General features: G+C 34.9%; 2 protein-coding genes and 1 long non-coding RNA gene across 3 annotated transcripts; 2 read left to right on the top strand and 1 right to left on the bottom strand.

The window, feature by feature from the left end:
• Nucleotides 1–5,330: 5,330 nt before the first annotated feature.
• On the top strand, nucleotides 5,331–8,171 carry LOC105110650 (rho-N domain-containing protein 1, chloroplastic-like). Its single transcript, XM_011005745.1, has 2 exons — nucleotides 5,331–6,832; nucleotides 7,114–8,171. The coding sequence occupies exons 1-2, from the start codon at nucleotides 6,790–6,792 to the stop codon at nucleotides 8,019–8,021; spliced, it is 951 nt and encodes a 316-aa protein (XP_011004047.1). The 5' UTR covers nucleotides 5,331–6,789; the 3' UTR covers nucleotides 8,022–8,171.
• A 291-nt stretch (nucleotides 8,172–8,462) lies between these two features.
• On the top strand, nucleotides 8,463–18,339 carry LOC105110649 (putative E3 ubiquitin-protein ligase XBAT34). Its single transcript, XM_011005744.1, has 9 exons — nucleotides 8,463–8,791; nucleotides 9,050–9,164; nucleotides 9,341–9,421; nucleotides 9,525–9,613; nucleotides 9,721–9,812; nucleotides 10,052–10,133; nucleotides 10,982–11,084; nucleotides 11,345–11,430; nucleotides 16,941–18,339. The coding sequence occupies exons 1-9, from the start codon at nucleotides 8,669–8,671 to the stop codon at nucleotides 17,646–17,648; spliced, it is 1,479 nt and encodes a 492-aa protein (XP_011004046.1). The 5' UTR covers nucleotides 8,463–8,668; the 3' UTR covers nucleotides 17,649–18,339.
• On the bottom strand, nucleotides 11,586–16,277 carry LOC105110648 (uncharacterized). Its single transcript, XR_839510.1, has 3 exons — nucleotides 15,589–16,277; nucleotides 12,864–13,111; nucleotides 11,586–12,042 (listed from the first exon to the last, which is right to left on the bottom strand). It is a non-coding gene; the product is annotated as an uncharacterized LOC105110648 (long non-coding RNA).
• Nucleotides 18,340–23,909: the final 5,570 nt, after the last annotated feature.

Here is a 23,909-nt window from a genome sequence, read left to right as displayed (position 1 = left end):
AAGCACAGATAATCAAGTGTGAAGACTTGATTAACTCATCAAAGTCTTCAAGTGGGAGAATGTGAAATCACCCTAACATTGTTGACAAAATCAACAATGTTTGTCAACAATGTTAGGCATCAATTTGTCAATAATGTTAGGCATAAATTTGGTGCCACCTACCTTGCCCTTGTCTTTTGCATGGATGTTTGCCTATAAATAGGCAATGCATCCAAGCATTATATACACACTATAAGAGAGAAAGAAGAGAGGGTGAAGAGAGAGTAATCCCACAAAATTGTGAGATAGTAAGTGAGGTGTTTTCTCCTATTATTAGAAAGATTTTAATTGTTCTCCTATTAGTAGAGAGAGGTTGCAATTTCCACATTACTTAGTGAACTCCTTCTATACTTGCCCGTGGACGTAGCCAAATTGGGTGAACCACGTAAATTCTTGTGTGTCATTTCTCATTTTATCTTGTCTCTTACCTTTTGTCTTGTCGGGTTTGCATGTCAGCATCCTAACAGTGGTATCAGAGCCTTCTGGTTGGTGTTGTTAATACACAAAAGTTATTTGTGTATACAGTTACTATTCATGTTTATGCACTATTCACATATACGATACTATTTATCCATACAGTACTGTTCACATACGTTGCTGTTGGCATATATAAAAAGTCAGTGTGGTGATTAAATACAGTCTAGGAAGTTCTGTCTAAGGAGATTGGGTTTTAAACGGGACCATTTGTGACCCCTCCAATCTTTCCTGGGAACTTACTTAGTGAAGTATTATTCACACGATACTATTTCTCTATACGTTACAGATATATGAAATGGTGATAGCTGAATAGATCTTGGTGAATACAATGGCAGCAAAGTACAAGATTGAGAGGTTTAATGGGAGCAATTTCTCACTGTGGAAAATGAGAATCAAGGCAATCTTAAGGAAAGACAATTGCTTGGCAGCAATTGGGGATCGGCCCGCGGAGATCACTGATGATGCAAAATGGAATGAGATGGATGGCAATGCTATTGCTAACATACATTTAGCATTAGTCGATGAAGTATTATCAAGTATGGCGGAGAAGAAAACAGCTAAGGAGATATGAGAGACTCTAACAAAGCTATACGAGTCCAAGTCTTTGCACAATAAGATTTTCTTAAAGCGGAGACTTTATACCTTTCGAATGGCAGAAACCACGTCGGTGACTGACCACATCAACACAATAAGAACTCTATTTTCACAACTCACTACATTGGGTCAGCAAATAGAGGAAAATGAACGTCCAGAGCTTCTACTTCAAAGTCTTCCTGATTAGTATGATCAACTCATTATCAACTTGACAAATAATATCCTTTCAGATTATCTAGTCTTCGATAATGTTACAGTCGCTATCTTGGAAGAAGAAAATAGACGCAAAAACAAAGGAGACAGAAACAGTTCAAACCAAGCAGAGGCGTTGTTGGTGTCAAGAGGAAGATCAACGGAGCGTGGCTCTAGTGGGAGTCAAAGGCAGGGGAGGTCCAAATCAAGAAGTAAGAAGGCTGTGAAATGCTACAGCTGTGGCAAAAAGGGGCACTTCAAAAAGGATTGTTGGTTTAAAAAAGGTATAGAGAATACTGCAGAGTCATCAAAATCTCAAGGATGTGTTGCGAGCACCTTAGAAGATGGAGAGATTTTATATAGTGAAGCAGCAATAATCTCTACAGATAGAGAAGAGTTCACTGGAGTATGGCTAATGGATTCAGGAGAAACATGGCATATGACTCCTAATCGAGATTGGTTCCATACATATAAACCCATCTCTAGAGGCAAAGTGTTCATGGGTGATAATCATGCTTTAGAGATTGTTGGCATTGGCACCATCAAATTGAAGATGTATGATGGCTTAATTCGTACTATTTCAGAAGTGCGACATGTGAAAGACTTAAAGAAGAATCTTTTGTCTATAGGACAATTTGATAGTCTTGGTTGTAAGATCCGAACAGAAAATGGAATCATGAAAATCATCGAAGGAGCGCTGGTGGTTTTAAAGGAAAAAAGACAGTTGCAAATGTATTTGCATTAATGGGAGAAACACATCATGAGGCAGAAGCGTCAATCGCATCAACCAGTCCTGCAGAAAAGAAGATGATGATGTGGCATCAAAAACTAGGTCACATGTCAAAAAAAGGTTTAAAGGTTCTCTCTGATCAGAAGTTACTCCCTGGGCTTATAAAGGTTATTTTACCTTTTTGTGAGCACTGTGTTACAAGTAAACAGCACAGGTTGAAGTTTGGCACATCAACAACTAATAGCAAATGCATCTTAGACCTGATTCACTCTGATGTTTGGCAAGCACCGGTTGTATCCTTGGGAGGAGCAAGATATTTTGTATCATTCATAGATGACTTCTCCAGGAGATGTTGGGTGTATCCAATTAGAAGAAGGCAGATGTGCTTGCAGTCTTTAAAACTTTCAAAGTGCGGGTAGAACTTGAATCTGAAAAGAAGATCAAGTGTTTGAGGACTGACAATGGAGGAGAATATACCAGTGATGAATTTGATAACTTCTGTCAACATGAAGGTATCAAAAGGCAGTTCACAACGGCATACACTCCACAACAAAATGGAGTGGCAGAGCAGATGAACAGAACTCTATTAGAAAGAACAAAAGCAATGTTGAAGGCTGCAGGTCTAGGAAAGTCATTCTAGGCAGAAGCAGTCAATACCGCATGTTATGTGATAAATTGATCCCCATCAACCGCAATTGAGCTAAAGACACCGATGGAGATGTGGACTGGAAAACCAGCTGATTATTCTCGATTGTATATATTTGGAAGTCCTGTGTACGTGATGTACAATACATAAGAAGTTAGCAAACTGGATTCAAAATCTAGAAAATGTGTATTCTTGGGATATGTTGATGGAGTGAAGGGGTATCGCTTGTGGGATCCTACTGCCCACAAGGTAGTTATCAGCAAATATGTCATATTTGCTGAAGGTAAAATGCAAATAGAAGAACATAATAGTATTCTAAAGGAGACTACAGCAGTCCATGTGAAAAATACTCAGAATCATGCTTCTTCTGAAACTGTACCAGAGCATGAAGAGCAAGAACAAATAGAGTCTGAAACTCCTGAAGTTCGGCGGTCGACTCGTGAAAGAAGACCACCGGCTTGGCACTTAGAATATGTTACTGAAAGTAACATTGCATACTGTCTTCTAACAGAGGATGGAGAGCCATCAACTTTCCATGAGGCTATCAAAAACACAGATGTATCTATGTGGATGACAGCAATGCAAGAGGAGATTGAAGCTCTGCACAAGAATAATACTTGGGATCTTGTTCCACCACCACAAGGAATAAAGGCCATTGGCAACAAATGGGTTTACAAGATAAAACGTGATGACAATGATCAAGTGGAGCGATATCGTGCAAGATTGGTGGTGAAAGGATATGCTCAGAAAGAAGGAATAGACTTCAATGAGATATTTTCTCCGGTGGTACGACTTACGACAATCAGAGTAGTCTTGGCAATGTGTGCTATATTTGATCTTCACTTGGAGCAGTTAGACGTGAAAAGTGCATTTCTTCATGGAGAACTTGAAGAAGAAATTTATATGCTCCAACCAGAGGGTTTTGCTGAAACAAGCAAGGAGAACTTGGTTTGCAGGTTGAACAAATCTCTATACGGTCTCAAACAGGCGCCGAGGTGTTGGTACAAGAGATTTGATTCCTTCATAATTAGCTTTGGGTACAACAGACTCAGTTCAGATCATTGTACGTATTACAAAAGGTTTGAAGAAGATTTCATCATTTTGTTGTTGTACGTGGATGACATGTTGGTGATAGGCCCCAACAAAGATCGAGTCCAAGAATTGAAGGCATAGTTGGCTAGGGAGTTTGATATGAAGGACTTGGGACCAGCAAACAAGATTCTAGGGATGCAAATTTACCGAGACAGAAGTAAGAGGAAGATTTGGCTTTCTCAGAAGAATTATTTGAAGAAAATCTTGCGACGCTTCAACATGCAAGATTGTAAGCCAATTTCCACCCCACTTCCTATTAACTTCAAATTATCCTCAAGTATGTCTCCTACCAATGAAGTAGAGAGGATGGAGATGCCTCGAGTACCGTATGCATCAGCAGTGGGAAGTTTAATGTTTGCCATGATATATACAAGACTAGACATTGCACAAGCAGTGAGAGCAGTTAGTCGATACATGGCAAATCCTGGAAGAGAGCATTGGAATACTATTAAGAGGATCTTGAGATATATCAAGGGTACCTCAGATGCTGCATTATGTTATGGAGGATTAGAATTTACCATCAGAGGTTATGTTGATTCAGATTTTGTTGGTGACCTTGAGAAAAGAAAATCCACTACAAGCTATGTGTTCATAATTGCAGGAGGAGCTGTGAGCTGGGTTTCTAAACTTCAGACTGTTGTAGCATTGTCCACAACAGAAGCTGAGTACATGGCAACTACACAAGCTTGTAAAGAAGCAATATGGATGAAGAAACTTATGGAGGAGCTCGGGCACAAACAAGAGAATATTCTTTTGTATTGTGATAGTCAAAGTGCCTTGCATATTGCAAGGAATCCAGCGTTTCATTCAAGAACAAAATACATAGATGTTCAGTATCACTTTGTTCGCGAAGTGGTGGAAGATGGAAGTGTGGATTTTCAGAAGATTCACACAAAGAAAAACCCAGCAGATGCTTTGACGAAACCGGTTAACACTGATAAGTATATATGGTGCAGATCCTCTTACGGCCTAGCAGAAATGTAAGCAGCATGAAGATAGCAAGTATAGAAAGGATAGAAGAATCACAGATGATCAAGTGTGAAGAATTGATTAAATCATCAAAGTCTTCAAGTGGAAGAATGTGAAACCACCCTAACATTGTTGACAAAGTCAACAATGTTTTGTCAACAATGTTAGGCACCAATTTGTCAACAATGTTAGGCATAAATTTAGTGCCACCTACCTTACCTTTGTCTTTTGCATGGATGTTTGCCTATAAATAGGCAATGCATCCAAGCATTATAGACACACCTAAAGAGAGAAAATTGAGAGCAAGTAGAGAGAAAGAAGAGAGGGTGAAGAGAGAGTAATCCCACAAAATTGTGAGGTATATGTAAGATAGTAAGTGAGGTGTTTTCTCCTATTATTAGAGAGATTTTAATTATTCTCCTATTAGTAGAGAGAGGTTGTAATTTCCATATTACTTAGTGAACTCCTTCTATACTTGCCCGTGGACGTAGCCAAATTAGATGAATCACGTAAATTTTTATGTGTCATTTTTTATTTTATCTTGTCGCTTATTATTTATCTTGTTGGATTTGCATGCCAACATCCTAATATAAAATGCAAGAGCGGTACTATTAGGACAACAGCTCTCAACTAGTTCGTACAATATCACAAGCAGCCCATCTTGTTACTCAGAACCTGGCTGGTACTCGGTTTATTTTGTTTTTCACTCCCTTTTACCTTTCCTTTCCTGCTTCAAGTTCATTAGCCCCTGTTTAGTTTCCGTGAAAACGAAAGAAAACTTGGTTTGGCCGAAATGGGAACCTGTTTCTCAGTTATCTTTTCGTTTTCTTCATTCCGTCAGCTAGGGTTTTCGTTGGCACGTGTTTTTGCATCTTTGTTTTGAAAGCTGTTGCTAGTAAAGATTGCTGCTCACCATGTTTTTGATAGAATGACTTTTAGGAGTAAGGAGAGGGCTTCTCTGTTGCTCCTAGCTTCTTTTAACTACTGGGTTTCTTTTTCTTTTTTATCTCAAAACTGACTATTTGTTGTTTCAGTTGTTTGCTTGTGTTTGGCTGGTTGGCTTCTGGTAACCCCTTCACATTCCACTTTTTGCTTGCTTTTTTATTTCTTAATAGCATTGTATAGGATCTTGAGTCTAGGTATTTGACGCCGATTGTTTTACATGGAAATGGTCTCTTGTATGTGTATGTTATGGTGGCTTTAATTTTTGAAAAAACTATTTGCGAGCGACTTCTTTACTTTTATATGCTACATAGTTTTCGACAAAGATATTGTCCCATAAGTTTTGTGTATCTTTCAGCATCATCAGGCACAATGTCATACCTTGCCCAGTTGCAAGGTCTTCCACGTGCACTGCAAGATTAGTGTTAGGAAACAAAAGGTTCGCTTTTCAGTAGCACTGTAGGAAATGTGATATGAAGTTTGGTGGTGAATTTTTCTGGCCCGTATGTTTATAAGGGCCAGGTTACTTAGGGTGTTCTTTATATGGATACTTCATTGAGACCACGATTAATGTGTCCCAATTTTGCATTTGATGACATGTGCATATGATGAAAACCACAATCGTGATGGCAGAGCTGGAGTTTGAAATGTTTATGGTGTTGACGAGGTTAACTATGACGAGGTCCAAGTAGTTGGTTGGTGGTGAGTGGTGTCTCTTGGCTGCTTGTGGCTGTATTAGAGTTATAATCAAAGTACTGCTCGTTTGATGAGAAGATAGTTATGTCCAGATGCTCTGGATGGGAATAAACACGTTTAACATTCCGTACCTTTTGTGTTATTGCTCAAAATTGTATAACTTTAATAGATATAAGAATGCCTGGTCTGCCCGTTTTATTTTGGTACAGGTAATATGTTTGAATACTCTTTGTTCTTTCATTTGCAAGGAGATTGATGGGAAGACACTTTTATGTCTGTTGTGCCGGTTTCATTCCAGCTCCTTGTTTGATTTTTGAGAGGAAAGATGTTGGGCTGGTGGTGCATTAGTGTGAATCTTTGTGGGGAGATGAGTTGTCTGGTGGCTGACTGCTACAGTGCATGAGAAACTATTATGCTCCTGATTGGTTTTCATAGAAATACTCCTGCTTTTGAAAGTAGTCTCTCATCATCATAAATGCGTTATTATTCAAGGTGCTAAGAAAGGCAAAAATTCCATAATTCATGGCACCAAAAAATTGTGCTGGGTGATGCCGGAAGCACTTGGGAAAATTTGTATTCATAAACATTTAAGTTAGTCGCTGTCAAAAGCGAGTATTATTTGTTGACTTCTCATAGCATCAATTTCATGATTAAAATCAAGATCCTCATCACATGTATAATTTCCTAAACTGTACAACTAATTTTCCTTGTTTGTACGGATCTGTGCCATTTGTAGGTTATGGATCATCAGAAGGCAGGTGTCTCCTCTGCTCAGGAATTTATGGTAGAGCAGTTGTTGTATCTCCTTGTTCTTCACATTGTGTCCGCTATAATCATTCGCAGGCCCAGTTTGGAAAGATGAAATGTTCTTTCAGGGCTTCATCCATTGTGTGCAAATGCTCTGGTGGTCACAGGAGAAACCCAGACTTATCTAGGCAAAACAAACAGTTTTCACGTAACAGGAACAGGCAAAATGAAGAGACGAGCAGCTTTGAAAACCTTGATGAATCTGATTTGTTAACATCAAAGAACGGGTCACTACTCTCCTTATCCGGTACCCCAAAGTTCCAAGCCACTGCTGCCCCTGGGCCTAGAGAGGAGATTGTTGAGCTATTTAGGAAGGTACATGCTCACTGCGTGAAAGAGCTGCAGCCAAAGAAGTCAAAGTTTGAAGCTTCCCAAGGAAAAGGTAGAGAGAACGAAACTGTGGATTCCCTCCTTAAGCTACTTCGGAAACACTCAACTGAGCAAGGTAAGAAAAAAACCAGCACTATCAACAGTGGAAACTTCAATCTGGACCAGCCAGAGAATGGAGCATACAAGAAAGCTAAAGGCACAAGCTCCTTTAACTCAAGTAAGGAAGAAAGGAACGACGCCCTAGAGCCCAACACCTCTTTTACCAGGCCACCATCGAAATTCCAACGGAAATCTCCAGTACCTCAAGTGAAATTCCAGCCCATTTATTCAAGTGAGGATCTTGTTAATTCTACATGTCATTTAAATTTAAATGGTGAGAAAAGGAATCAGTTTGAGATACTCCCAGACACCACCTTGGAGCTTGAATTGGACCCCGAAATAGAGCCCGAGTTGGATTCAGAACAAGAGCCAGAGTCTGCTTTCCCTGGTAGTTCATTGTATCAGTGATACGGGGAAAAAAAGACAAAACAACAACACAAATTTAGATAAATTCCCTTTTCTTTTCATATAATTTTGTTTCCTTGACCTCTGTTTTTGACTTCATGCAAAGTAATATTTAGCTCTTCAAATCCCTCCATGATGCGTTCAACTAACAGAGATGAGGATGGTTTTTTTTTTTTTTTTTGGAAAGTGTTTTTAAAAATATATATTTTTGATATTTTTAAATTATTTTAATATTAAAAATAAATTTTAAAAAATAAAAAAGTATTACTTTAATATATTTTTAAATAAAAAATATTTTAAAAAACATTCTTAAACCCAATTTTTTTTATTACATGAAACTTGCTTTTCTTTTTTATTACGTGAAAACCTGCTTTATGAAGAAGCTATCGCTGCGAACAAACATTCTCCGATGGTCCCATAACATAAAATACAGTTTCCTTTATTATCAAACATGTGGCGTTAACGGAAAAGCTAGCGGAAAACAAACGCAGCCTTACTTGATCCCCCTAGTGTTGACTGTTAATTAACTATGACCCCAATCCTTCGTTGCGAAGTTTTCTCCCTCTCTATAATAACCATTTCCTTTGCTTCTTAATCATCCTTTTGTATAAACTCTCTTTTATTTTGTTTCCTTTCTCTTCTCCAAAATCATGGGCCAAAGTCTTGATCCAATGACTCAAAAACAATCCAAAGACGAACTTCTGTATCAGCTGGCTATTGCCGGAAATGTGGACGCTGTTAAAGCTCTTTGTAGTGAAGGGGCTATTCTTGAGGTAAACAAAAATAACGAACCATATACTTCTTACTACTTAATACAATACTGGCCCTTCTCTACTTTTTCCATATCATGTTGATTCTGACGCTAAAGCTACAAACTTGTTATGTTGTTAAAGCTTTACCTTCACTTGCTGCAACTCATGCAAAAAAATCTACTATTTTTTGGATGAATTATGCACAAAATTCTTGTTGCTATGGTTTTGGCTTTGTCTAGATAGAGGAAGTTGTTATCTTAGTTTGACTTTTGGGTGCAGTGTATTGACAGAGATGGAAAGACCCCTCTTATAGTGGCTTGTATGGATTCTGGATTGTATAATGTTGCCAAAGTTTTGATTGAAATGGGAGCCAATGTCAATGCTTATCGTCCAGGTAAGTTTCTGCAACCAGAAAGTTTTTTTTTTCGTGCTATTTCGTACTAGTCATATATATATTGTGTGAATTAGTCAAATCCTTACTTCACATTTGTAATTGTTAGTCATTTATGAAGCTGAAAGTTTTGTGCTTCGTAAATAAGAATGATGCAAAAGTGCATTTGTTATTGGCAGGGCGTCATGCGGGTACCCCTTTACATCATGCGGTGAAAAGAGGCCTGGAGCAGACTGTTAAGTTACTTCTCTCAAGTGGAGGTAAGTCTGAGTCATAAGTAGTAGAGAGGCACAAGTTTGTTAGCACAGTGCTGCGTGTTTGCATCCAGTTTTATGGATTCCGGTTCTTTCTTCAATATTTCAGCGAATGCTTTAGTGAGAAATGATGATTGTCAAACTGCACTTGATGTTGCTAGAATAAAGGGGAATATAAATATTGTGCGCACTATTGAGGTAAGCTTGAAAAGAATGCAGGTTTTAATTTATTAACTCGCCTCCATACATATTGAAAGATGGTTTAATTGCCTAACTTTTATTTTCACCTTTTTTTGTTTTTTTAGAGTCACATTTGCTATTTCACTGGCTGGCTGCGGGAGTTTTATGGTCCAGGATTTCTCAGAGCATTTGCTCCTCAATTTTTATCAAGCAAAATGTCTGTATGCCGAGTTACTTTGTTAATTCATTTATCTCATGCCTTTCCCTTATAATTGCTTCTCATTTGGTACACTGCTGTTTATTTTATCATATGGCGGCATTACTGGAGTTTCTTTGATGCTAATTAGATTGTCAATATGATTTCCACATCTTCTTTGAAGGCCTGTATAATGTTATTTCTGTTTTTACTTGCCAACATATCAGGTTAATTTTCTGACCAAGGCTTATCACTTGCAGCTGGGCTGCTGTTATACCACAAGGTTCCAGCAATCCCATGACACCCAAGAAGCTGGAGCTTGTGATATATCCTTCTTTCCAGGTATGGTGACCTTAACTATTGATACTGTTTGCTTATGATCTAGATGTCTATAGTAAACATCTGTTGTATTCCCATGTCTGCCTATGAGAATTATTCCTCAAAATGTTTTTAATACCAAGTTGATAATATGCCCTACCCATCTCTGTACTTCAGTCTTACTTTAAGAAGAGTTGTTTATATAGAAGTCATATTCTATGTTATTTAAGATATCCCTCGACTTCATTTTCTAATTCTTGGGCTCAGTTTTAGCAATTGTTTAGGCATTGGTCTCTTTTCTAAGGAGCCAGGTAGCTCCCTGGGGTCATTGTACCATTCTACATGTGCCTGAGATCCTAGTTTCCATTACTACATGTACCCACACCCTAAAGTTCACATGATAATTGAGGTTAATGGATTGACCCCCTCGAACCCTATTAAATGACCTATTGCGAAAGATATTAAATGAGATATTCCTCTGAAAGGATGATAGTTTTCAAAAACCTCATAATTGTGCCATGAATTTTGTTTGTTGTTGATGGATATTGGTAGTACATATGTGTGAAAAAGATATCTAGGTACTGTTTTTTTGTGGTTCTTTGGAATCATCGACCAACAATGGCATCTTTTTGTTTATGATGTCTCCTTTTGGGCATAAAATCAACCAGAATTGGTTTCCCCACCAATGTAGCAGCCACTTACATGGACTGCAATCTGGGAAGTCTAAATTCCATTCTAATGCCCTTTCTGGGAAAATGCTGAAAACACATGAAATTTGTAGCTTCACGGTTAGAGTTCTCTGTTTTATTCATATTTGCATAAGCTGTCCTTATTTTCTGAACCTTTCAATTTCACCACTGCTGAATCAACAGGATGTACAACCTCGTACAGTTATTGCTCTTTGGAATGCTGAAATTGAGGAACCTAACTTCAATAGACCATGTCCCGAGCTTACTATTTTTGACCAGTCTACTAGTAAGTCATATTCATGATTCTTGGTGGTGGCTATTAGTTTTTTATTGTTCATAGAATCTTGCCATAGATGTGCATGCCTTCAAATGTCACCTATGATATAGAAGTCTTGACAGTTTATGAATATGTGAACAGCAGATAGATATTCCATTTAATATTCATAGTTTCCTAGTGTGTTTGTAGAACATTATTTACCTCACTTGTTATTTTTCCATTGTACTAGCTTAAGTGAAGTGCTTTCTGTGGTTATTGCATTCTTCCAGAAACTCAATACAAACTTGCATCTGCCAACGAGGGTGATAAACAGCAGCTTCACTGTTTATATGATGCATGCAGCGGAATTCCTCAGGTATGTTGGTTTTAGCTTTTGCAATGTTTATTTTTGTAGCCTAAATTTGCATGTATTAAATGAACTGTGTATCTTTGGAATCTTTTGGTAAAGATGATTACAGAATTCAGAAAACAGGTGCTCTCAAGTTAGAAGTATGTATAGTCATTGAAATGTTTATGAGAATGATACTCTTATATCTTCTTGAACACTGATGTAAATTATGGAGACTTTTTCTGTATAATACAGGCACAAAATTAAGAATTTCAGTGTTTTCTAACAGAGAGTAGTAAATCAAAAGTGAAAATTGTACCAGCCCTAGATTTTACAATCCTTTGAGTCTAAAACTCAATGAAAAGTTTCAATGAAAAACAGGGATTTTCCTTTTCTACTTCAATTCAAATTTCATAATCTATAATAACATGGTTGTACTCCCTTCAAGTTATTTAAATCTTTATCAAAATTTTGGTAGTCTACCCTATAATAGGATATTTTCAAATGTCGACACATGCAATCACACACACACAACAATCCTTAATTCTTGATGTAACCATTCTGAATCATATCTCATCATCAAAACTTCATCTCAACCATAATTCTTATCATCCTTCAAGCATAAATGTTCTTTTAACACTATGGCCATGTTTGTTTTCCAAAAAGTAGTTTCCGGGAAACCATTTTCCAAACTTTCTCGTGTTTGTTTGTCATTAGAAAAGTTAGTTAACGGAAAACATTTTCCGGTCAACAGAAAACACTTTCCAGTCAAAGGAAAATTTAGCATGGTTTTCAGGAAAGTGTTTTTTCTGGAAAAGTTGGGCGGAAAACACTTTTCAGAAGTTGTGAAAAATTTTAAAATGTTATTATTTGCTGATTATATCAAATTTGATCCTTAAACTTTTTATTGTTATATATATTTTGTTTTGAATATTTATTTTTCAATTTTATCTCTTAAAATTTAATTTTTATATTAATTTTGGTCTTTATTTTTATAATTGCTATTTGCTTTTTCCTTATCATTTTTTTATTGAAATTTTTTATCTATCAAATTTGGTCCTTATTTTTTTTATTACTTATTTTATTTGAAATAATTTATGAAATGTTGATTATTATTATTTTAATTTCTTCATCTTTTATTTTTTTTATTTTTTAGATTTGATCTCTATTATTTTGATTATTATTTATTTTATTTGAGATAATTTATGAAATTATATTTTTTTCAATTTCATTGTCATTCAACTATTTAATTTGTAAGATTTGTTCCTTAATATTTTAATAAACATGAGAAAAATAAAATATTAATAAATTATTTTCCAGCTCATTTTTCATGACATAACCAAACACTGGAAACTGTTTTCCAACTTATTTTCCATTACACTACCAAACATTAGAAAGTAATTCACTTTCCCGGAATTCATTTTTTAAAAAGAAATTACTTTCTAGCAAACAAATGGGGCCTAAAGATACTTGCAAATGAAATAAGGACTTCCACACCTTAAAAATTATAATCATCAACAATTAATAAAACTTAAATTAACTTTTACATATACTAAAAGAAACATTTGGATTACATGCCACAAAAAATATATATTCTATTATTTACAATCCAAAAAACATAAGATATCACAATGTTCATAATCACTACCTAAAACTACTGAAGGAATCATAATAACGAGTTATTGCTCCTGGCATGTCTGAGATGAACCTAAAACGAGCAACTAACATTACAATGCTTTCAAATATTAACACTACATTAAGGGCATATAGCATATTATCAACATATCTTTAATCTCTTTTTACAAGTCAATCTATCAAATACCTCAACACAACAAGTAATCTATAGGATCATCATCTTTGAGGTTTGATTCAATTTCATTTTCAAACATCCTTTATGGACATCCATTCTCCAAAACAACTCGTATGAACCTTGCATTTGAACTATCAATATGCCAAAATCATTCATTTATTAATCTACTAAATCGTTATCATTCACATCATGCATGAATTCACATCAAATATTACTCTTTGTTTCTACATCCTCTACTCCAGCATTATACATCTTGAGTTCATATATCCAACTCACCTTTTCAAACAGCCATAATCCCTAAATTGAATTCCTGACTATGTAACCATCATTATAATCTTTTTTTTAATAGCAGTCCCTACACTTGTAGTAGACTTTAAAAGAGTGAACATTATTCATTGTACAAGCATTCTGTGTACACATGTCCTTAACGATGCTTATTTTATATCTTTCTTAATTATATTTCTGAGGAGATTTAACCTTCAACTTGAGGTTGAATAACTAAATCAATCCTAAACATCAACAATGATATCCATTAATTCCTAACCATTCATCCATGGAAGTCAAATATTTTCTCAATCATCCATCAAGGAAACCAATTACCCTGGCCAACTCTCATTATCGTCAATAACTTTGGCCATCCAACGTGAATGCCAATTAATCTGGCAAAACTTTACGGTTGCTAACAATCTAGCCAACCCACACGGATGCCACTTTATCTGGCGAACCCTTATAGTTGCCAATAATTCAATCATCCAACAAGTATGCCAATTAATCCTTCATTTGTGTCACTATGTTCTTATTTTTCCCTATAATATATTCACACATTTAAAGAATTTACAGTTATTAACAAACATAAAACTTGCAGAACACCTACCTAATATTTATAGATTTAACTCCCTTCTTCAGAGGTTAATCATGTTTGGCATGCCTCTCCTAGAGCACATAATGCAAACTATCTGTACACTTTCTTATTTTTCAACTTTCCATTCGTGTTTATTTACACATACACAATATATTTAAATCTCCTAGCAAAACATTCTGTATTTTTTTATCCATTTCCATATATTTTTAGGTTCCCATTTCAACATATATTCATATCCACATGTTCATGCACAACACATTTATATTAAGAAACTTTGCATTCATATTCACGCATCCATTCAAAACATGTAACACTACAATTTCCACATCCTTTATAAACATGCACATTAAGTATTAAATTTGCCATATTTCATACCAATTGGTATCCATTATCTTTCATTTTCATATGCACAAATCCAAGCATATTCTTTAGGTTTCAAGCTTTACGCATGCATTTTATACACGTTTAAGACATACTTTAATCCTATCATATTCAATATTTCAATTAAGCACATTTCCATTTATTTTTTTCCTAACCTATCCATTTCATCCACAAGGGTTTTCCCTCACTTATTGGAACATTTCTCCATCATTCCAAGATAAATTTTATTCACCCCCGTACTCCTTCAAAACCCTACATGAATCCTAATACAATTCCAATCAATAATATTAAAAATTTTCATTCCTTTCATCAAGGAATGTTTTGGCCAACAAAGGATTTCATCTCTTTAAATTTTCTTCTAATTCTTATCCACACATAATTTTCCAACATTCCCATGTTGATTCTAGCACACTCCAAGCCAAAAACATCAAATAAATTTCATTTTTATATTTATGGAAATTTCAGCTACACATGGATTCTCAACCCTTTAGATTCTTACTAGTAATTTTAAACCAAAACTCATTTAACATCCATGTATTAGAACATATCATTCACTTAACACAAACCAAATCTAATTTCCTCACTACTTGGTCGAATGCTCTGGGTGCCAGTTTCATTGATTCTTTCTTCTTTATTTAATTTTTTTCAAAAAAAAATTTCAAAGCAAATCTTATTTATGTATGTTGTACAACATTTAAACACAAGTTTTATACAAAATCATCACTTTTAATAACAACATGTCTCATCCACCACCAAAAGGTAATTCAGCCAAAAGAGGGAATTTATCCCTTGAAAATTTTCCTTTATCTATTTTATGTTCAAGTCACATAATTTCATCTTTTAATCCTCAATAACAAACTAAAACACATCATTCATGCATTCTCATTCAAAGACCAATATTCCCTCCTAGGCTGATCTTTGAGCAAAGAAATTCCCTAGGTTACCCTTAATTGTCCATATGATTTTCACTTATCCATTCATGATAATCAACTTTTTTTCATAACTAATTTAACAACAAAAACCCAATTTACCATCACATTACAACAAACCTCAACATTCATCACTTGGCCATTTCAATTCAAACTCAAATCAACCTAAAACTTCAAAAGAACAAGAAAAGAAAGTTCCTTACCTCTTGTTCACACGAAACCAATGAATTTTTTCCAGGCAATTCAAGCCTTTCTTCATAATTTCTTCATTCCACTCTCTAGAACTCAAGCTCTCTCTTTCTCTCTCATTAACCCTTACTTTTCTTCCTTTATTTCTGCTCTCCAAACCCTCCAGATGATGCTTTCTTTCCAATTACTTGATTTAATCACTCACAAACCCCTTTTTATGGAAGAATCTCTCCATTTGTGCTAAGAAAATGAAGTTCTTGAAGCCATTTTTCCCATGGCTGTAACACCAGCGGCTGCTGGTTTTTAAAAGGAGATTTTTATGGCTTTTTGATGATTTTACCCCTCAAGAAGCTTCTAGATAGTTTTCATATATTTTACCTGGTTATCGGTACTTTTTCATGCAGTCTTTCTATTGAATTTCTTCCCTGTCGTCTCGCTAACTCCTCGGGACCATTTTCTTATTTCAAATCGTATTTATTTTATATTTTTCTCATTTATTTATTTATCAAATTTATTATCATTCCATGATAACGTTATCGATTTTTAACCGAAACTTGCACTAACACTTTTCGTACAATCCATCCTTAACTTTTTTCCTCATTATGACATTAATTTCTTGGAATCATTTTCTCATTCTCAGCATACATTTATTTTAAATTTTCATCATTTTTTTCTTCGTTGAAACTCGTCACTAGTTTAGCCAAGTTTATGAATTTTGAATCGAAAATTGATAATTCTCATATGAATTCCATCACAATTTTTAAGATCACAATTTTTAAGTTTATTCATGGAGATTATCCTCTCCATTTCGCATCACATTCCATGTTATTTATATCATATATTTATTTTCCTTAATTCCAAGTTTCCATTACTCGACAAGGTCTTGCGGCTCGATGTTTACACGAGAGTTTACAAAAACTGATCTAGATACTTAAATACTTCTGTCAAATTTGATCCACTAGAAATTGCTTATTTTAGAAGGATAACAAGTAGAGTATACACATATCTAGAGCAGTGGAAGGGAGTGGATTCATGACTTGGGGACAATGGTGACCCTGTTTTAGGTTTTGAAGCAAAAGGCTTGAACTGTTTGTCAAGGAAGTGTTTTGACTTTCCATTTCAAGCTTTTAATCTTGATTTGAGTTTGGTTGGTCTAGTTTGTTTCCTAATTTTTTGAGATGTTTTAGCAAATTATGGAGAACTTGGTGCACTAAAAGAGTGGCTGTTGTGGATTGGTTTATGCAAAGTTCCTTGTAGTCTAATTTACATATTTTAAAAAATAAATGACTTTTGCTCCATTCTTGCTTCATTGTATGCAACTTGCCCCCTGCAACAAAGACACCATTGTCAACATTTATAATTTCAGGTTACGCCGCCACCAATGTATGGCAATCCTCCAACCACAGTCCCAGTGGTTGGTCATCATACTTCAGCAGAAGCTGTGGGATTGGCAACGGCAATAGGTGGATCCATTCAGTCTACCATAGAGGACAATCCACTACATCCAAATACTCATCGGAGCTCTGAAGTAACTAATGCAAACGGCTGGGAAGACCCTGTGCTTGGTGATAGCCACAACAGGTGGGGCGCATCCACACATTCAGAAGCACGCAGCAGTGGATGGATGGGTGAGGCACCAAAAGAAGACTACAATGGATGCGCTGTGCCTAATATGGGGCCAAGTGGCAGCCAAGATCATGTACAACCCCGTTATGATATTCCCCCTGTTTCTGAAACTAGTGGTGGAAATACTGCATCAGCTCCATCAGCTCCACCAATTCCCGATGAGGAATTGGATGCAGGGCCTATCCATCATCCATCATTTGATTTTAGTCTACTGGACTTGTCTGTTCCAGCCACAGAGCTTGGAGCTTCTGTAACAAGTGACGTGAACAAGGGAGGTAGTTCTTCTTCATGTATAATATGTTGGGAAGCTCCTGTTGAAGGTGCATGCATTCCTTGTGGTCACATGGCTGGTTGTATGACTTGTTTGAGGGAGATCAAAGCTAAGAAAGGTGTTTGCCCAGTTTGCCGATCCAATATAAACCAGGTTACAAGGCTTTATGCTGTCTGAAAAGTGGACCTGAGTAAGAGGGATCTGGCGTTAATTTGTAAAAATGTTTGGTTTGATGTTTACATCTCTGATGTGTGAGCTTGTTCTAGATATTAATTACATTTAGACTAAAGGTGCCACTCAAAGATGCAACAAGGCACTTATTGCTAGATGACAGTAACCCAAGTGCAGCATGGACTATGAATATCGAACTCAGCTTTGTGAGGTTTCCCTATGGATTATCTTGTGGAAATCCAATGCTATCCGTGGCATCAAGGAGACCGTCATATGTCACCTCACCTTGGAACTGAAGGGCATGGACGCTTAATCCCTACTTGAGGTCGTTTGTCTTTGCAGCAGCTACTGCGATTTTGTTCAAATTCAATAATATAGTGTTTGGTTATAAAATGAAGCTGTGGCTTGCTTCATGGGACGCACTAAAAATAAGGAAGTTCTGTTGAAGAAATTTTTTCATGTTTTTTATTCAGCGTCTTGTATTTTTACGTTTTATTATCTACTGTTCATTCTTGCAAAATGAACAGTGAACATATTCACTGTCAATACCAAGCCCTTCCTTAATTCACAGGCTGGATTTTTGGCATATTATTCTTTATTTGTTTGATTACTGAACATTCTTTGTAAAGAAATAATCGTGTTGTAAATGTTCAATGGAAAGTATACCAAATGATGGATCCATATTTTGTTTCTTCCAGTTTTCTAGCGCCATGTTTGGGTGGGGGAGGATGCAAGACAGGAAGGATGATTTGCAAGGAATTAAAGAGTTGAAATACGCAAGGAATTAAACAAGTATCCTTTGATTCCTTCCTTGAGTATATATAAATTCATCGGCAGTATTTTCCTCCAGGATATCTTGAGTTCATGGAATCCCGCTTGTGATGTGGCTAGGAAATTGTGGACCATTCCAAGAACAAAGCCATGTGTTCCCTGCTTTAACCATGGATTGTGGTAATGTTATTGCACATAATAGCGTTCATGCACCTGACCCATTGCCTTGGCAACCCCCCATTCCAACGTCAGGAACCCTACCCTTTTGTTCTTGACATCAAATGGTGAAAGGAGCACATGGCATGCTTGATCAGAATCCCATATATGCTAGTGAGCCACTTCTCAAAGCTGAAATTCACTTTACTTCTGCTTGAACACGCACGAGTACTACACTACCAGCCCACCACAGAAAGTAAAGCTTTGGACATTTTACGGTCAGCGACTTTGATTCTGTGGAAATTGAAACGGAATGGTCTCTAGACAGTATTTTTGAGCCGTAGCATTTTCTTCCAAGTCCATTAACCCTATGGGAACCATTATTCCTCGATGAACTCATCCCCTGTAAGAGGAAACACAGCGTACACGGCAAAAATCATAGTTTTGTCGGCATATAAAATATTAATACTGCTCGGATCGAGGACATCAAAGTATTGTTTAATTGATAGGATTGTTGACCCGAGTTCGCAAAATAAAAGCAGCAATTTTTTCAAGTAAGAGCACTAGGAGTTTCATTGGACGTGCTTTCAACTATTAAAAAAAAAGGGTCTTTTTTGGGTTCAACATTTCGGTTGGCCAATCTCTACTCCAGCTACATTTGGTCCTGCATAAACAGCCAGTGGTCCGATTTTTAAGAGTAGAAATGTATGGTAAAAACTTACTTCCAGTAGAGGCTGAAATGTTGTCTCGATGTTAACTCAGAAAAATGCATGCTTCTCTTGTAATAAACTAAAGAAGGTGTTTTGCTTACAAGCACAATAGAGCCAAGCAAGCCCTTCATCCAATCTCAATTTCTCAGCTATGACCTCTCATTCACCACTGGAACAAGGGTTTCTACCGCAAGGAGGAGTTATGAGTTCAAATTGCAGAAAAATAGAGTGCCCAGGTTGAATTGGAAGAGAGGAAGTACGGTTAGAGTAGCCTGGCCCGAGGAATGGCGGGCACGTCTCGTAAGCCCTGGATCACTCCTGCCTAAGCACTTTTGGAGGTTTCCTTTTCTTATTATTTTTATGCACACTTTTGGAGGTGTGGTGAGGTGCAGTTAAGTTTTTATAGTGTGAATTATAATAAAAAAAACATATATATTTTACTTTTATCATGGTTTGTTTTCTGCTTTAAGAAAATGTTTGTTTCTGAGTAGCTCAACTTGTGGGTGAGGTGGGTTGCGCGACATAATTCATGAAGAAGCATATAATATGTATTTTTTTCATAGTTGCGCTGCCTCTTAATCAAACACATCTTAAAAGAACTGTATCTCCAGAGAAAATTCACCACACTTCTATCACAAACACACAGTATAATAACATTGGAGGTCTATTTTCTCAAGAAAGTGTTCTCACAGTAGTAATTTGACATGCTTTATTGTAAATTTAATAGAAAGGGAAATATGGCTCTGGTTTGATGTGGAAAGTCATGATGCTTCTCCTCCTGTAGCCACTTCACTGTATGGCGAGAGGAATTAAAGTTGGTCCATATCCGAGACAGATTATAGCTGGCAATTGCTTGTTAAAACACTTCAGGAGACAAAAAGTACGGTTAGGTTGTCATTAAGACAAAATAAAGTTGTCTTGCTGGAATGCAAACACCGTCAAGATGTAATGGAGCAGGACTGTTGCTCGAGTCTCCCTGTATACCTGGTTTTGCTGATATCATGCTGTCACGACAATCATTCAGTATTTCATTACAGCAAGAACTAAAAATCCCAAGTGTTTTGGTATTTCTTATTCGTAAGAAATCATCAGGTAGCATCTTATTAGTGTCGCGTTGCATAAAAGATAATTATAAAAGAAATAAATATGTCTGATCGAAGGAAGTAAGATGCATACATGACAATGAATTTGTATTTAAACAAAGGCTAGATGGTCTCCCAAGAGGAGAAGATATTCTTGATTCAAATCCTATTATTTACATTTCTTGATTCATGTATAAGAATGTGATCGATTGGAGATCTTGAGTTCATAGGTTCTTGCCTGTAAGTGAGTTCATAGATCGCGTAAAGTTATATATATATATATATATAATGAATTTATTTTAAAATGAATTTTTATTAATTTAAAAAAGAAAGGACATAAAAATATGTTATCTTCATCCCACCTATCCTTTTCTTTTATGTTTCACAACAGTAATAAATTATTGTTTTTGTTTAAAACTATTATACATGGAGAATCTCTTAAAATATTTTGAGAATCTCTGGTTAGAGTACAACAATGTCGAATCGAACCACCAGAGTTGTCTTTATGTTCTGTATTTATCTGAGTGACAACAAACAAAAATGTTATGGATTTTCAGATGACTTGACTGCCTCTTGATAGGTCTTTTTTTATATAAAAAAAAAGTTCATCAAACCAGATAGTTAGTTTACAAACTAGATATGCTTATTGCAATATATGTCACGGGTCCATTTATTTTATTTTTTAAAATATAAAAAAAATATACAGACAATATAAATATTTTTTTATTTAAAATAAAACTTCAATCATCGACTTTAACTTGATTGAGTTTAATAAATTTACGTAAACAAAAATATATATAGGTAAATAAAGTAAAAATATGATAATAAAAACAAACAAAAAAAACCCCGATTCATGTTCATTCGGATTAACATGCTAAATATGTAATTTGATTGCGATACCAAGGTAATTTCTTTAAAGAAAAACTAAATAAATTATTCTTGTAAAAAAATAAATTATGTAACTTAATTTTTAATTCATGATAAAAGCACGAGTAATTATAACAAATGGACCAAATAAAAAAAATAATAACATGAGAAAAAAATATAAACTAAAATAAATGATGTAGCTCAATTCTTAGTCAATGAAATACAAAATGATAAAATTGGATAAAAATCACGAGCTCAAGTCAATTTAAGTTGGCATAAAAAAATATATAATTAAGAGAATTAGAGGTAAGTCAACCCGGGTTAACCCGTCAAATTTACAAACCAGGTAATGCAATTAAAATAACCAAGTAAAATATAAAACATAAAAATTTACAAAGTTGAAAAGAAAATAAAGGGAAAAACATTAAAAAATAATGTCAACCTGCATTAACTTTTTAAACCTATAATCCCTGATATTAGACTAAAAATACCTTATATGAAAAAATCATGAAAAATAAAATAAAAACAATGTTAACAACATTAATTTTTTAAATACATGACCCTTGGCATTAGACTGTAAACACTATACATGAAAAAATCATAAAACTCAATTTAAAACCAATTAATTTAAAAGAATAAGGATCAAGATTGAAATAAAAAATAAAATAAAAATAATTTTTTATTGAAGGGTGGAATTGAAAAGAAAAATTAATTCAATAAAAGACTCAAAACAAATAATAAAAAATAAAAATTAGATTGAAAATAATAATAATATATAGCAAATTGGAATATAAAAATAAAATTAAAAATAAATAAAACTCTATAAAAAATTTAAGAATAAAAATTAAAAATTAAAAAAATAAAGAATAGAGTTGAAATACTAACAAAGATGACTAAAATGTAATTTTCAGACAATGAAAGAAATAAAAAAAACTTATTAATGACAAACATACTACAACTACCAACATTGAGAAGTGTGGAGAGAAAAAATTTATATATTAGTTAAATATTAAATTAATCTTAAACTAACCTAATAATACTTTTAAAAAAATTATAGTGAAAAGATAAAACAACTTTTTGATATTATTTTTTTTTAATAATATTTTAATCATTTCTTTATATTTTTTTAGTTTTTTTTGGTAAATATCTTATCAAGCATCAAATCGCCACTCAATTAATATTATAATAACAAAAAAACCCATTAAGTAAGTATGAAAATGCTATTTTAATTTTCCAGCTTTCAATGATATTTTGTTATTTTACTATGTAATAAAAAATGATAATATACTTGTCCGTCTCCAAATAATCGGACGATTTTTCTGGTCGAGGGGTTAAACAGCCATTACACCTTTTCGGTGAACATTGTAGATGGACGTTGCCGAACAGTGTTTCTCGAAGAGGGTTTAACTTGTATCAATGTCTATGGTAAGTTCAAAACTAAGTTTTAATCTCAAACTAGTTGGGATTAGTAGCTACACGAGTTTCATTTTCTTTTTTTATCACTCCAGATGATTACGGATAAGTATTGAATAGTGGCAAAGATTGGTTGACATCCCATTAATTAAGAGATGGTTTGCCGCATCCTAATCTGGTTTGTGAAATAAAAAACACTCTTGTCATGTTGTTAAGACTGGATTATGGTCAGCTAGAGAGCACAAAGCGGACAAAATACACTGATGTGGGCTTCTAGTTCTATGTATCTGATCCTAGGCTGTAGGCTAGTGTGTCAGTTCTTGTTTCTCTTTCGATCTGAGCATAGGCATGGACAAACATGTCCCGAAGTATGAAGCTGCCCTTCAATAATATAAGGGATCACTTTTATTAAAACCTTAAACTAAGCACATGATTACAGTCGGTAAGAGGCAGTATCCTATCATCCACTTCAGCATAAGAATACAATATACCTCGGAAACATAGACTCGATCGTCGAGTTCTCTTTTTAGATGTGCTCGAGTTTTGTGAAACCGAACGCCAGTCGGCAGCCCAGAGCAAAAATCCAAGTTCCCAAGCTCTTCTTCTTCTTCTTCTTCTTTTGGGGGATTTTATGGATTCTTTGTGTTCATTGTTATATTGGTTCATAGGAGAGCATGGATGAATCATAAAAATTCAATCGCTTCTCCTGACCAAGATTTTTCTAGTCATTTCAAACAGGATTACTTCTTGATCATAGAATTCATTCATAATTTATCAGTTGAACAAGAAAAGAAATGAATTATTAAGTTTTCAGATCATTTCTTAAATAAATAGATCAATTTAGAGCAACTATTTTAATTACATCAATTTTGTTATTTAAAAAAAAAATTGAAATGGATCGGATCAAATTAAACAAATTGTTAAAAATCCAATTTCATCTTATCAAAATCAATTTTGAAAATAAAATTTATCAACGATTTTTTAAGAAAACTCTTGCTCTCAATAGAGTAAATTACCATTAAAAAATTCATGTTAAAATTTGCAATTAGCAAAACTAAAGAGGGATTCAAGGGTATATTAGCCATTTACTAAAGGGCGTTTCCGCATCTGCACACTAATCATAGTGTTGCTCCGTGGCTAAAGTAATTTATCCACTTTGGATATCATTCCATTGCATCAGCAAATTATATATATATAAAAAAAAAGTGCCTTGACTTTACCCTTTTCACCTTCTCCCTAATCCAATCTTAAATAACCTAATCTTGATT

The sequence above is a fragment of the Populus euphratica genome, unplaced genomic scaffold (assembly GCF_000495115.2).
Source record: "Populus euphratica unplaced genomic scaffold, PopEup_1.0 scaffold255.1, whole genome shotgun sequence".
Lineage (NCBI taxonomy): Eukaryota > Viridiplantae > Streptophyta > Magnoliopsida > Malpighiales > Salicaceae > Populus > Populus euphratica.
This window is presented reverse-complemented; position numbering and strand designations above follow the sequence as displayed.